General features: G+C 41.0%; 1 protein-coding gene and 1 non-coding gene across 7 annotated transcripts in view; one reads left to right on the top strand and one right to left on the bottom strand.

Moving 5' to 3' along the window:
* ERBB4 (erb-b2 receptor tyrosine kinase 4) overlaps positions 1 to 16,021 on the top strand; it is a 1,247,562-nt gene that overhangs the window by 1,184,597 nt on the left and 46,944 nt on the right. For all 6 annotated transcript variants that reach the window (XM_061607686.1, XM_061607684.1, XM_061607681.1 and 3 more), the window contains 3 exons: positions 6,021 to 6,176; positions 10,695 to 10,770; positions 15,204 to 15,350. In XM_061607686.1, the coding sequence (XP_061463670.1) occupies positions 6,021 to 6,176; positions 10,695 to 10,770; positions 15,204 to 15,350 (379 nt within the window). The remainder of the gene's footprint in view (positions 1 to 6,020; positions 6,177 to 10,694; positions 10,771 to 15,203; positions 15,351 to 16,021) is intronic.
* Positions 12,846 to 12,964, bottom strand: LOC133378535 (5S ribosomal RNA). Its single transcript, XR_009761045.1, has one exon. It is a non-coding gene; the product is annotated as a 5S ribosomal RNA (ribosomal RNA).

Here is a 16,021-nt window from a genome sequence, read left to right as displayed (position 1 = left end):
TCCAACATTTTTCTGGAAACCTGAGGTGGTTGTTCTTTTTTTGTTCTTATTAATTAGATTTATTAGTCGCTTGTTACCTGAACGTCGTCAAGCGACATACAACATTGTTAAAAACAAAAGTAAATATATCATACCATAAAAGCAAAATAATAAACCAATAACCATCCCATATAGCCACAGAAAACTTTGGCAGCACACTAATACAAACAGTATCATCTCAGTCTGTCAAATGCCTGTGGAAAAGGATAAGCCTTTACCTGTTGCTGAAAAGATGTCAGTGAAGGCACCAGGCAGACCTCACTGGGGAGCACTTTTCAAAACCGAGGAGCCACAACTGAAAAGGCCCTCTTCCTTCTCACGACCCTTCAAACCTCCCTCAGAGGAGCATTCTGGAAGAAATTGTGGTCATGAGCCATAAAGAGCTTTATAGGTCAAAACTAGCACTCTGAATTGGCCTCGGAAGTGTGGAGGCAGTCACTGTAATTGGAACAGAATTGGTGGTATATTATCTGTTTGCCTTGAACCCATCAACAATTGTGCAGCTGCATTCTGTACTAACAGAAGCTTCCAAACCATTTTTAAAGGCAGCCCTACAAAAAGCGCATTGCAATAATCCACCCTTGAGATTAGTAGTGCATACATTTCTGTAGTCAGGTTATCCCTGTCCAGATCGAGTCGCAGTTGGGCCACCAGCCTAAACTGATGGAAAGCACTCCATGCCATTGAGGCCATCCGTGCCTCAAGCAAGAGCAATGGATCCAGGGTAACTCCCAAAACTACGAACCCGCTCCTTCAGAGGGAGTGTGACACAATCTACAGCAGGCTGCACACCTGGTTTGCACTTGGTTTGACATGCAAATATCTGAGTAGTGGCCTCTGCCTCCCTCCCCACCTCCCTTACCAGCAGAGAGACCACCATTGCTATCTTATGGATACAAGAATTATTCTACTACCTCTATGTGTGTGTTTATTTTTAATGTTGTTTTAGTCTACTTAGATGTGCAGCAGCCAAGGCCAGCACCTTGTAGGCATTTTTTTTAAAGTAACAAATGTAATTGCAGTGATTACTCTTGAGAAAAAGTAAAGTAATCAGTTACTTTCAGAGCAATTGTAATTGTAACAGTAATTACCACTTTTCTGGGCCATGTAATTGTAACTGTAATTTATTACTTTTTAAAAGTAATCTTCTAAGCTCTGCATTTATGAGATTCATAGGAAACCTCTCAGCTTTGAAGCATCTATCCTGGCACCTGGCCTAATACAGTAGGGGCCCCACTTTACAGCGTTCCGCTAGTACAGCTGTTGTGAATTGTAGAAAGGCCCCACTTTACAGCGCTTGTTCTGCTTTTACGGTGGTTTTTTGCTGCCGGGTGCCATTTTGGTCAATGTAAGTCAATGGGATCCGCTTTACAGCGGTTTTCGCTTTACAGCGGGGGTCCAGAACGTAACCCGCTGTATGTGGGGCCCTACTGTATTCTGTTAGCAGATAAGTCCTGATGTGGATTGGAAGGAAGTTGCCATGACCACAGCAGCTCCACAGCAAGTAGCGGCTCCTGCCCCATAAATTCCTGGACTTTTATGGAGAAAATCATTTTTTATTAATTGCTGCCTGAGTCTTGACTCCCTGATTATCACAGTGCCTAGGCTTTCTTCAGTGGCAATCCACGTGTGAAGGATATTTATGTAGTGCTGTGTCAAAATCTTCCAGTTTCTTGAAAGTTTTCTTCCCCTATGAAAGAGATTTCCATTTTCCTGCCTATCCTTGGGGCATTTTAGAATGTCTTTAGAATTTCTGTGGGTGCTGGGTTTTATTTATTTATTATTTATTTATTATTTAATTTGTATCCTGCCCTTCCTCCCAGCAGGAGCCCAGGGCGGCAAACAAAGCGCTAAAAACACTTTAAAACATCATAAAAACAGATCTTAAAATACATTAAAACAAAAATAGCATTAAAGACATTATTTAAAAACATATTAAGCAATTCTAACACAGACTCAGACTTACCTTATCATTGCAAGGTGGCCAATGGTGGTGTGTGTCTTTTTCTTTGTAGAAAACATTCTCCAGCACTCTGCAGTCTCCCTGGTTGTCTGTGCTTCCTGATTTCTCATGATTTCTTTCCCTGGGCTTTAACTGAAGCATGGGCACAGAAGAAGGCTGCAGAGTGGAGACCACCTGGTGAGATTATTTGTGGAATGAAAGAAAGGACACTAACACACACCCCTCTGCCACCTCCAAAGTAAGGCAAGTGTGGCAAAAAAAACAATTCCACCCTCCCTCTTGTGAGAATTTTCACTCTCCCTTTAATGATTATTTAATGCAATTTTTTCTCATTAATTGATGGTAACATTTTCACCACAGCACCAATTTTACTAGTTTTAAGGCGGGAGAATTGGATACCCATTTGTTCCTTCCCAGAATCAAACGATAGGTGGTATTTTCTAGGAGAGTGTTTGAATTTTATTGCCTGTGCAGGTGGAATGAAAGAACAAAACAAAGCAAGAACAGCAAACGTATCTCCCTGTTACATTAGGTAGATGTAAGGACAACCATTGTAATTAATTGATTGCTCCTGTTCATGCTAAGATTCCAGCAAGGCTGGTTCTAATGTCTGCTTGAGTTCTTAATGGCTTTAGGCCCTGTTTCAATGAGTAATTTGATGTTAGAGGATTTTGGCAGTAATTGCCCTTGTAATGATATCCTACATTATTGAAAGTGCAATAATCTTGTGGCTGTGCTTCTAACCCTCTTCACTGTCAACTGCTACAAAATCTATTGTTATCAGTAAAAGCAAAACAGGGGCAGTTTGCACAGGGCATTCTATATACATTTCAAAAACTTTCACGTTGACTTCACCAAAAACCTCCTAGCTTAAACTCAAATGGTTTTATGGCCATTGGTTATTGTTTTTTTTTGCCACAACGCAACTAAAATGTCTCCATTCTATTGCTCATAAAGGTTTCTGTTTTCTGTTAGACTAAATGTTTGGGGATTTTATTGCCTTGGTACTTTTAATTTACAGTGGGGAGGAGAGCCTGGCTGGGAGTCCAGAGTCTGTGAGTTCAAATCCCTGCTTGTGTCTCCTGAGTGTCAAGGGCCAGCTAAAGATCACCCCCACAGGAAGTGGCTCAGGGGTTACGTGCCCTGCCACCTGTGCAGCTGTGGGCAAGCTGCATAGTCCCAAGGAGCCCGGTTGCCCCCCAGCTGGCAGTTGCGGACAAGGAAGGGGCTGGCTTGTGCAGCTGTGGCAAGCTGAGCAGGCCCTAACCAGCTGGGGAGGACTGGCCTCAGAGGGAGGCAATGGTAAACCCCCTCCAAATACTGCTTACCATGAAAACCCTATTCATAGGGTAGCCATAAGTTGGGATTGACTTGATGGCAGTCCATTTCCATTGTGAAACAGGGATGCTTTGAGGAACAGGACAATAAAACAACATGCTCAAGATCACTGGGAGGAACGTGCACAAGTATCCTCTCGTTAAGGCCACAGCCTGGGTCAGAAAAATCTGTTTGGTGTCTCTTATGGTAAATACTTCAGGATTTCCACTGAATTCTCAGTCTGCCACATTATTCTGATCACTTTGCCATCCGGCTATCCTTAAAAAGGTTCCAAGTCAGTTTCTGCTATTAGGGATCTGATGGCAACGCGTTGGCATTACAATGCAGCTCTCCAGCTCCTCTTTCAGTGGGATGCTGCAATGATTGGGACAATATATCTCAGCAGATGCTAGAGAAAGCTAGTTATTGACAGAAACATTCAAATTTGCCTGCCATGTTTTAAATGTGTCTTTTCCCCCTTGCACCCTTTGAGGTCCACCACTGTGAAACAGTTACCAAATTCCAGGACCTATAAAATAAATCAACATATCCCTGACACCAGATTTAACTACTGGGTCAATTTGCTAATGAGCAGAGGGGAGTTTTTCATAAAGAGCAGTTTACATTTCTGATTGCCCTTATGGTATTTGTGCACTGTGGGATGCAATCAGAACCACTCCAGATACAACCATGGGACCAATGGGTTTTGCTCTATCAAAAAAGAAAAGAAAAACATGCCAGATCCGGCAGCCCAAAGGTGTGGCCAAGCTGGTCCCCTTTTATTTGCCATGGTGCCTTTTCCTTTCCTTATGTCAATGGAAATCCCTTTCCTGTGTATCCACCTCTCCTCCAGAAATCATTTTGGAACGACTTTATTAATATAGAGATCTGTCAAACTCTCTGTGCTGGGCTGGCTAATGGTAATCCTCATGATATCCATAAAGTTACTATTCTATTTCTCTCCATGACAGAACCTCTCACTTCTATCTGTGTAATCTATTTTATCTATCGATCGATCTATTGAAAAACTATTTAATAATAATGTATATATTTATAAAGGCATTGAACAGTAATTTCCTATGAAGTCACATCTGAAACTGCAAACATCTAAAAGTATAAAAAAGCAACTGGATTGCGGGCTATGGATTATTTAGAATCATACAAACACATTCCTAGTGAAAGTCTGACCAAGGTTGAAGGTCCTGAAGAGTAAAAGGACAAGGTGGTCTTGTGACAAACAACTGAACTAAAATATTATAAATGCAACACATTATTTTCTCTTTAGGCAATTAACTTTACACCCCACTACATCATGACTGATGTAAAATGGATGTTCATCAGCGATGTAAAACGGATGTAATGGTATTTACATCTTTCATAACTTTATCTGTTTTGATGTCAAATTCTTGCTAGGATATTGTTGGCTTTTTATGGCCTTATTCATACTTTACAATTCAAGTCTGCTTATGAGGATTATACATGTTAAATGTTGTAAATGGAAAAAAAAAACTTTTCAGCACATAGGTAGCTGTAATAAGGTGTTCAATATCTTGCTGGAACATGTGAGGCTAGCTCCACCCCCTTGGCAACAACTCATCTGCTGGCCATGTTCCCCCTCAGCCAACATATGATCAGCTCAATCGGAAGAGGCTGCCTTCTATCTGTATATGAATTTTCTAGTCCCTGTGGAGGTAATTCTATATGCATTGAAATGGCTGTTGGAGGATGTTGCTCGTGTGTGCATCATCATCAAAGGGGTGGGGACTAGCCCCAAACATTCCTGGTGTCCTCTTCCCATGTTCAGAAATGAATGCAAGAATAAGGCTTACGTAATTATGAAACTGCTTCTCAAAATAACCCAGTGAGCATGCAGTGTTTCGTAAGAAATAGCCAATGGCATCCTTCATACAAAATTTGAAGAAGAAAAAGGGGGCCATGTATGGTCTCCTGAGAGAAATTGTGAACTTAATGCACAAGAGCTCTAGCAGGTCACCTTGACAAAAAAAGCAGGAAATGTCAAAACAATGGTGACCATCTTGCCAGGACCTTTGCTTCAGTGCTGACACATTTCACTGAAGGCACACCTCTTTCCAGGATCAACTGCCTGAAATCAAGAGCAAAGTCAAAGACTACTGAAACAGAAAGACATCTATAAACTCTTAAGCCCAAATTGCAAAACCTAGCAGTGGTGGAGGAAAAAATAGTGATGGGTAAATTAGCCTATTGTTCGTCTGTGTTACTTTCACTTGTATTTATGCATAATATTGTTTCCTTTTGTTTCTACCTATGCATTAAAATAAAACAAGAATTCCTCTCGATTGTTTTATACAAATTTCTTGTGTATTTTCTCTCAAAATATATATTTGCATGTTTATTTTGGTATGTTTAAACTGCTAAGAACTGTGTCACAATATTGAGATAAATGCAAAATCAGGGGACAGCTACTGCAAGTTTCTGATCCACACATTAGTCCAAGAACTGTGGATCAGGTAATTTCAGACAGGAATTCGCAAAGATCTGTCTCTTCCAGTGGTCCTTAAATAGAAAATAATAATGAACTGTCCCAGGAGAAAATCCATTTCAGAGAAGGAAAATAATTAATTGAGAGACTGTTTCTCAGATACATGTCATGCAAATATTTTGCATAAGCACAACCTTTTCAAAATCTGTTTTTAATTAAAAAAATGTTTTTGCTTGTTAGGGAATGATGTATCTGGAAGAGAGGCGATTGGTTCACCGAGACTTGGCAGCCAGGAATGTCTTAGTGAAATCACCAAATCATGTGAAGATCACAGACTTTGGCTTGGCCAGACTACTGGAAGGGGATGAAAAAGAGTACAGTGCTGATGGTGGGAAGGTAGGTGTTGGAGGACCATTAAACTGGTCCAGGATTTGAAAGAGCCTTCGTCAATTATCCAATACCCTGCTTATGTTCAGTTCTATCCAATTTACTTGTCATTGGGAAAACCAGTTTTTAATGGCTGGATATGCAAATTACTGATGGCTGGGCATGCAAATTCATGCACAAGTTAATTAGGGTGAAAAAATGGACGCTAGAAACGCTTATACAAGCTGGATGTAGAAACACTTTTCATGAACAAATTGGAAGTTTGAATTACTATAGAATTAGCTGTGGAATACAAATCCCATTGAAATCATGGAGTAGCTAGATGATATGTAATTTAGATGCTTATTCCTTCTAGTGTACATTCTGATTCACGCACCCAATTTATTGCCGTTATTCCTTCATTGGGTTTCCACACACACCTAAGGCAGGAGCCAAAAGAAAGTCAGAACTTCAAAGAAATAAAGGGATGGATTTTGTATATCCCTATTCTGGTGCACCCGCCATTGAATTCAAGGCTCAGGGTTTTGAAGTTTTTGTTTTTTCAGATCATTTTTTTCCAGAAGAAAAATGCAGAAGATGTTCAATTAAAGGCAGTCCAGTTAGTTTTTTGTGTTCCCCTCACCCCAGATTTGTACTTCACATCACAGTATAAACAGCCATTCCAGTGTTCCTTATGGCAGTGCCTGGTACCTTAGACATTGCCAAAGAGAGACACAAAATTACGGCACTTGAGAAACAGAGAACATAAGAACATAAGAAGAGCCTGCTGGATCAGGCCAGTGGCCCATCTAGTCCAGCATCCTGTTCTCACAGTGGCCAACCAGGTGCCTGGGGGAAGCCCACAAGCAGGACCCGAGTGCAAGAACACTCTCCCCTCCTGAGGCTTCCGGCAACTGGTTTTCAGAAGCATGCTGCCTCTGACTAGGGTGGCAGAGCACAGCCATCATGGCTAGTAGCCATTGATAGCCCTGTCCTCCATGAATTTGTCTAATCTTCTTTTAAAGCCGTCCAAGCTGGTGGCCATTACTGCATCTTGTGGGAGCAAATTCCATAGTTTAACTATGCGCTGAGTAAAGAAGTACTTCCTTTTGTCTGTCCTGAATCTTCCAACATTCAGCTTCTTCGAATGTCCACGAGTTCTAGTATTATGAGAGAGGGAGAAGAACTTTTCTCTATCCACTTTCTCAATGCCATGCATAATTTTATACACTTCTATCATGTCTCCTCTGACCCGCCTTTTCTCTAAACTAAAAAGCCCCAAAGGCTGCAACCTTTCCTCGTAAGGGAGTCGCTCCATCCCCTTGATCATTCTGGTTGCCCTCTTCTGAACCTTTTCCAACTCTATAATATCCTTTTTGAGATGAGGCGACCAGAACTGTACACAGTATTCCAAATGCGGCCGCACCATAGATTTATACAACGGCATGATGATATCGGCTGTTTTATTTTCAATACCTTTCCTAATTATCGCTAGCATGGAATTTGCCTTTTTCACAGCTGCCGCACACTGGGTCGACATTTTCATCGTGCTGTCCACTACAACCCCGAGGTCTCTCTCCTGGTCGGTCACCGCCAGTTCAGACCCCATGAGCGTATATGTGAAATTAAGATTTTTTGCTCCAATATGCATAATTTTACACTTGTTTATATTGAATTGCATTTGCCATTTTTCCGCCCGTTCACTCAGTTTGGAGAGGTCTTTTTGGAGCTCTTTGCAATCCCTTTTTGTTTTAACAACCCTGAACAATTTAGTGTCATCAGCAAACTTGGCCACTTCACTGCTCACTCCTAATTCTAGGTCATTAATGAACAAGTTGAAAAGTACAGGTCCCAGTACCGATCCTTGAGGGACTCCACTTTCTACAGCCCTCCATTGGGAGAACTGTCCGTTTATTCCTGCTCTCTGCTTTCTGCTTCTTAACCAATCCCTTATCCACAAGATGACCTCTCCTCTTATTCCATGACTGCTAAGCTTCCTCAGAAGCCTTTGGTGAGGTACCTTTTCAAACGCTTTTTGAAAGTCTAAGTACACTATGTCCACTGGATCACCTCTATCTATATGCTTGTTGACACTCTCAAAGAATTCTAATAGGTTACTGACACAGGACTTTCCCTTGCAGAAGCCATGCTGGCTCTGCTTCAGCAAGGCTTGTTCTTCTATGTGCTTAGTTAATCTAGCTTTAATAATACTTTCTACCAGTTTTCCAGGGACAGAAGTTAAGCTAACTGGCCTGTAATTTCCGGGATCCCCTCTGGATCCCTTTTTGAAGATTGGCGTTACATTTGCACTTTCCAGTCCTCAGGCACGGAGGAGGACCCAAGGGACAAGTTACATATTTTAGTTAGCAGATCAGCAATTTCACCTTTGAGTTCTTTGAGAACTCTCGGGTGGATGCCATCCGGGCCCGGTGATTTGTCAGTTTTTATATTGTCCATTAAGCTTAGAACTTCCTCTCTCGTTACCACTATTTGTCTCAGTTCCTCAGAATCCCTTCCTGCAAATGTTAATTCAGGTTCAGGGATCTGCCCTATATCTTCCACTGTGAAGACAGATGCAAAGAATTCATTTAGCTTCTCTGCAGTCTCCTTATCGTTCTTTAGTACACCTTTGACTCCCTTATCATCCAAGGGTCCAATTGTCTCCCTAGATGGTCTCCTGCTTTGAATGTATTTATAGAATTTTTTGTTGTTGGTTTTTATGTTCTTAGCAATGTGCTCCTCAAATTCTTTTTTAGCATCCCTTATTGTCTTCTTGCATTTCCTGTCGGGTTTCCCCCCTCAGTCAGTTTAAAAGCTGCTCTGCCACTTCATGCATATTGTAACTGATAATGTAAACTGTTAAAAAGGTAGATGTGTCCCTGCACTTATAGTGCGAGTCATTTCCGACTCTTAGGGTGACGTCTTGCGACGTTTACTAGGCAGACCGTATATATGGGGTGGGATTGCCAGTTCCTTCCCCGGCCTTTCTTTACCCCCCCAGCATATGCCGGGTACTTATTTTACCAACCACGGATGGATGGAAGGCTGAGTGGACCTCGACCCGTTTTACCGGAGATTCGACTTCCTCCTTCCGTTGGAATGGAACTCCGGCCGTGAGCAGAGCTTCGGCTGCGTTACCGCCGCTTACCACTCTGCGCCACGGAGTTTATTTTCTGTTTATAGCATTTTCCTATTTATCTAGGATTTCCTTTGTCACCCATTGTTTAGACCTCATTATGCTACAAAGAGAATCAAAATTATGGGAGAGTTGTAGAATATTGGGATGATTTACACAGCCACTCAAGAGAAAGCCTACTAACTCTTGCACATCTACAATAAGAAGGAAAACTGACCATGAGCAAAAGCCATCCATAGAGTCCTCCTCAGAAAATTGTTTTGGATGCAGTTCCATGATACTGAATAATAAGGACACTTTTGAAACTCTCCTAGTTTAATGTCTCCCTGGATTTTGAAGTTCCAGTTTGCCTGGTCTTGTTTCCAAGATGGTAGTGATGTATTAGAATTCTCCATTTTTTTACTTATTAATTTTGTACAGAGCACTGCACATCGTGCAGGTTTCCTGAAGTTTCCACTTCTTTCTCCACATTTGAATCTCCCCTCTACCCCCACACACATTATATATATGCATGTGCACATTCATAAAATTCTGCAGAAAAGCAATCTTGATGTGATCATACGTATGGTTGTATCAAGGTTCTTTGAGTGTGATGTTTCAGCATGTATGCCCATCAGCAAAACATTTTACAAAACTACCACAATCCAATCATATTTATACCTGCAGAGGGGGAGGGGATGCAGATGAACTGAAGGAATTGAAACCTATGGCAAATTACCCATGCTCCAGTCGAGATGTGAATTTTATAAATGACCTTTGTTAAGCTGGAATTCAGGAGGAGTGAAACAGGGCAGAACATGGCAGAGAGCTTCGGCTATGGGGTGGTATACAAATGCAACAAATAAATAAATAAACATAATTGTGGAATGATAATGGAATTGAATGGGGGGAATTCATATGTCCCTATGGAACATCCCTACCCTAATCTAGCTAAGGAAATATCCAAACTGCAATGTGCTCAGTTTAATCTGCATTCCAAGTACATCCATATTCCAGCACAACTAATCATACATACCTTCCTTTTAAATGTTTGGCTATAGCTTGATTCAGGTGTTTGTTTCTAGTTGTAGCTATTTCTGATGCCACAGAAAAACTGAAAATCTTGTGCAGGTCAGGGAATTCTGGCTGACCCAATGTCCACAAACGAGGCATCTGAATATACACTGCACATTCTTGCTTTTTCATTTTGGGTTCAAATTGTGGCTGGACATGGGATTAAAAATGGGGCTGATATTTACAATATATAAAAGAACATTTCAATTTTGCCTAGTTGTAGTTCAATCTGTTGGGACACTGTTACCCTCACAGTTGAACAAACCCAAATGACACTACTGAAATGTGAACCTGAATTTCAGACACTAATGTTATTTTCTATACTAATTGCTTTTGTTTTCTGTCTTTTGTCATCCTAGATGCCAATTAAGTGGATGGCTCTTGAGTGTATACATTACAGGAAATTCACACATCAGACTGATGTTTGGAGCTATGGTAAAACAAAGCCTATGTGTTTAATTCATTTTTTTTAATTTATGTGTAAAGTTCTTCTAACACGTTTCTAACATTTATGATTCTTTCTTTTTAATAAAAGTGTAAAGGAAGAGGTAATTCAGTGGCTAGACTCATGAGTTTCATATAGGAAGCCTTGGGGCCTAACTTTATGTTATCTTAAGGAAGTGCTTAACAATGAGGCTGTGGGTATTTAAAAGTTAAATGGCAAGTGTGAAGGATTCTGGTGATGTTATAACCACTGCTGCGATCTTGGTAACATCTTCCCATCCTCCATGCACAGAATTTAGCACTGGGGGGGAATCTCCCATTGCTGTCAATGGGAGATTTGTTGCTAAGGCTTATTGTCACATGGGAGAAGTTTTTTTTTCTTTCCAAAATTGTGGTTCAGGAAGGAAGGCTTTAACCTCCCCTCCCCACTTGATGTGGTGCTGATGACAGTCTCCCTGTCCCCACACAATTCTTTGAAATGAAACAATGTGATAGTTAATCATGCCATTAACATAACATGCACTTAGACCCCCAGAACTGAGTCCTGGCATTGCCTTTCTTGCTGGAGGGCAGAGAATGACTCTCCCCCTCCAAGACCTTGAAGAACTGTCTTCGAAAGTAACTCCTAAAAGTTAGGATTGATGGTCCTGCTCTAGTTTGATTTCTTACAAATAGGGAAGTCAACTCTGACAAAAACAGAAACGGGAGCAGATTGCCAACATTCACTTATTTGCCCCATGTCCAGAACAGAAATCAACCCAGTGAATAGGATCTGTATTTGCTGTGGTTGTTGCTTTCAGTCTGCAAACGTGTTTATGTTTTTTCCTCATTTGCATTGTGTTTCCTTTGTGATGATGTAGTTTATGTAATTATAGTTTTGTCGCAATGGACAGTGAGACAAGTAATGTAGTTTTTGGCAGATGATGAAACTACGCATGTGACGAATACAGGGCAGAATGGAAAATAATACCTTCTTACACCCCTAGTTATAAAGCAGTCTCTTACCCTGAGCTTTGCTTCACACTTCCCCAGCTGTTGATGTTGTCTTTAAAAAAAATTAAAGCAGATCAGAGTTGTTCTTGTCTCTGTGCTATAGTTTGTAATGCATTACCACCTTGCAGTCTTTTTAACTTCCTTGTTGTAATCACCAGGTTGGTAACAGTTTGGCTTATCATTGTGACAAGAAAGAAGTTCCTTTCTGGTTAGCTAAAGATATTAAGATAAAGAGATTAGTTTAATTTTGTTAATTGGAATATCAAGCGAAGTTCATTAGCACCTGTTTGGCTGTTTGTCTCCAGAGCTCTTCCAGCTGTTACTGGAATGATTCCCTGCACCTTTGTTAGTGGAATTGGAAAGCATGAAGCCTGCAGCCAGCAACTGGAATACACTGGTCATGGCCACTTGCTATTGCGGAATGGCTTTACAGCAATAGTAGTATGATCACTCTTGCAGTATTAGCTGAAATCTTGTTAGTTAGCTTTTCTAAAATAATCTGGGACAGCAAAATATATATGGTTCTGCAAGCTGGCTACCATCATTTTCTCTTGCGCTAAAAAAATGGACATTGGGGTTTAAATTGTTTATATACAAAGCCATCCTCTTGCCTCTTGTGTAGCACATTCCTCTAGTTAGGAAAATAGATGCATTATCTGAGATGGATTAACAATGCTATGAAGAAAAGGTCCAGCCAGCTAGAGCATTTGATGTAATGTAGGAGCTCTCAGATGTGCAGCCATATCCTAATGCATCTTCTCTCAGAAGAAAGTCCCAGTAAGTTCACTGGACAAATTTATAGTCAGCTAAGTATGCATATAATTGCAGGCCTAATCCTATATCCTACTTTCCTATTTCTAAATGTGGTGGTGGTGTTAAATGTATATACCACTTACATGCCAAAATAGCTTCTAAGCAGTTTACAAATATATTTAACATGCACAATGCTATTGTTGTTATATGCCTTCAAGTCGATTACGATTTATGGTTACCCTATGAATTTTTTTTGGATGTATTCATAGGGTTTTCATGGTAAGAGGTATTCAGAGGAGGTTTAGCATTGCCTTCCTCTAAGCCTACGGCACCTGGTATTCCCAGGAGGTCTCCCATCCAAGTACTAACCAGGCCTGACCCTGCTTAGCTTCCCAGATCAGACGAGATCGGGCGTGTTCAGGGTAGCATGACCATAGGCGCACAATTCTATTAAAATGCCCATAATTAAAATTTACAATGAAATAAGCCCATGAAAAAGCATAACAAAGTAGTTTTCAAAAGCAATTAAAACAATTAGATCAGGAAGTTCAAATTCAGGGGAATGCTTGCCTAAACAGGTGTGTCTTCAAGAGCGGGCAAAATGCCAGTGCCAATGGGGCCTCTCAAATTTCAATGAGCGGGGCATTCCACAACACTGGTTTTCATTTCCAACTGTGGCCTTTTAGTATATGTATATTTCCTCTTTTTTCATTCATTGATTTGCATGTCTGTATCTCTAATGTTGATGATGATGATATCATCTGTCAGTCAAATTACAGCCTACGTAGCAGGTAGGCTGAATAGAGCAGCTGAGCCTCTGCTTCCTCTGAAGTCATGCTGCTTGTGCTGGCCAGAGCAGAAGGCGGGGCAAGGTGGTGTAGAATTCTCTCAATTGGCCGTATGAATTACAGGAAGTCAACCTGATCCAGTGTTTCCTTGTGGGCAGCAGGAGCTCCACTCCTCACATAAACCACTGCTGGGTGCAAGCGCAGGTCCATTCACATCAAAGATACAGAAGAATCAGAGCTGCCCTCTCTATTGTACTTAATGGGGAAGTTTCCTTGGACAGGAGCTCCATCTACCACTGTGGTGGTAGCAGTGGCAGTGATGCATGAGTAGTGGTGCATATGAAGAATAGCAGAGATGAGATCAGGCTGGCACAAGTTCAAGGTCATTCTTTGTCCACAAGCCGCTGCTTTTACTGATCCGTTTTTTCCCCTCAGAAAAAATATTGATATTGATACCCATATTTTTAAAGGATATAGTGATATTTTGAAAATTTCAATAGATTAAAGGAAATAGCTGTACACTGAAGGAAAGAGCAAAGAGCTCCAAAAAGATCTCTCCAAACTGAGTGAATGGGCGGAAAAATGGCAAATGCAATTCAATATAAACAAGTGTAAAATTATGCATATTGGAGCAAAAAATCTGAATTTCACATATACGCTCATGGGATCTGAACTGGCGGTGACCGACCAGGAGAGAGACCTCGGGGTTGTAGTGGACGATGAAATGTTGACTCAGTGTGCGGCAGCTGTAAAAAGGCAAATTCCATGCTAGCGATAATTAGGAAAGGTATTGAAAATAAAACAGCCGATATCATAATGCCGTTGTATAAATCTATGGTGCGGCCGCATTTGGAATACTGTGTACAGTTCTGGTCGCCTCATCTCAAAAAGGATATTATAGAGTTGGAAAAGGTTCAGAAGAGGGCAACCAGAATGATCAAGGGGATGGAGCGACTCCCTTACGAGGAAAGGTTGCAGCATTTGGGGCTTTTTAGTTTAGAGAAAAGGCGGGTCAGAGGAGACATGATAGAAGTGTATAAAATTATGCATGGCATTGAGAAAGTGGATAGAGAAAAGTTCTTCTCCCTCTCTCATAATACTAGAACTCGTGGACATTCAAAGAAGCTGAATGTTGGAAGATTCAGGACAGACAAAAGGAAGTACTTCTTTACTCAGCGCATAGTTAAACTATGGAATTTGCTCCCACAAGATGCAGTAATGGCCACCAGCTTGGACGGCTTTAAAAGAAGATTAGACAAATTCATGGAGGACAGGGCTATCAATGGCTACTAGCCATGATGGCTGTGCTCTGCCACCCTAGTCAGAGGCAGCATGCTTCTGAAAACCAGTTGCCGGAAGCCTCAGGAGGGGAGAGTGTTCTTGCACTCGGGTCCTGCTTGCGGGCTTCCCCCAGGCACCTGGTTGGCCACTGTGAGAACAGGATGCTGGATTAGATGGGCCACTGGCCTGATCCAGCAGGCTCTTCTTATGTTCTTATGTTCTTATGAAATATTGATAAAAATATTGATATGAATAGTTTAGACATGGATTTTTTTTTAAAAAAAATCCGTTTCCAAAAATAGTGGTGAAAAATCACTACATAAAAATCCGATCTGCAACAACATCAAATAAGTGAATTAATTGAAAATTTGGTACCAAATGCAAATTGGGCAGATTTCACACACCTCTCCAGTGGATGGACCCTTGTATTCCATTCTCCCGTAGGCCTCATAAAGGAATTTCATAGTCCATGTTCCTAAAATGACACCAGCATATAAACTGGTGCACATTCCCACAATAACCTTATATTGGCTCAGGTAAGTGAATCTATGTGCATATGTGTGTCAGGTATATATTAATTAAATTGTGTCTGTCCCTCTTTTGCATTAGGTGTCACCATTTGGGAGCTTATGACCTTTGGTGGAAAGCCCTATGATGGAATCCCAACTAGAGAAATTCCGGACTTGTTAGAGAAAGGGGAGCGCTTGCCACAGCCTCCTATCTGCACCATTGATGTTTACATGGTGATGGTGAAATGTGAGTAATTCCAGTTCGGTTATAGCCCTATATGGATGAGTTGTATTGAAGTGGTATTCCATGACAGCTTGCACTCGTTAGTGTCCTTTGTAATCCTTTGTAATCCTGCTCGGAGTTTTGATCCATTGTATTCAGATGGCTACATCAATTACATCTAAATATTATATACAGGCCTCTCACGCTTGTGAACGGTATGAGTCTGATGGCTTGCATTAGCTTGGATTCTTATTGCCACCAGATAGTATCAGACATTATTGCTGTGAAGTCAAAATTGCAGCACACAAACTACTGTCATTTCCATAACAATTGATTTGTTAGATGATAGCATTTCACGTAATTATGGTGCCTGGGTAGTCATCTATTAAAGGTTGCAAAGGAGTAAAAGTTGACTGCAAATGACATAATGAAGAATAAAGAAAATGCAGAGTGTTTTTTAAAGACTTGGATTAATATAATGTAAAAGGTGGAGCTTTTGGGAGGAAGTATTTCTATGCAGAGTCAGTAGTTTACAGACACTGATATTTTAGCTACTAAATGTGCATCTTTAAGGGCAGGGGGAGGGAAGAGTCAGGCAAGGTACCAGAGGCAAATCATTTTTATTTGTGCTATTTACCCAATACATCTTCCCCCCAAATGTGCACATGCTAGAAAATGTGACCCTGAAGCTCAAG

The sequence above is a fragment of the Rhineura floridana genome, chromosome 2 (assembly GCF_030035675.1).
Source record: "Rhineura floridana isolate rRhiFlo1 chromosome 2, rRhiFlo1.hap2, whole genome shotgun sequence".
Classification (NCBI taxonomy): Eukaryota; Metazoa; Chordata; class Lepidosauria; order Squamata; family Rhineuridae; genus Rhineura; species Rhineura floridana.
This window is presented reverse-complemented; position numbering and strand designations above follow the sequence as displayed.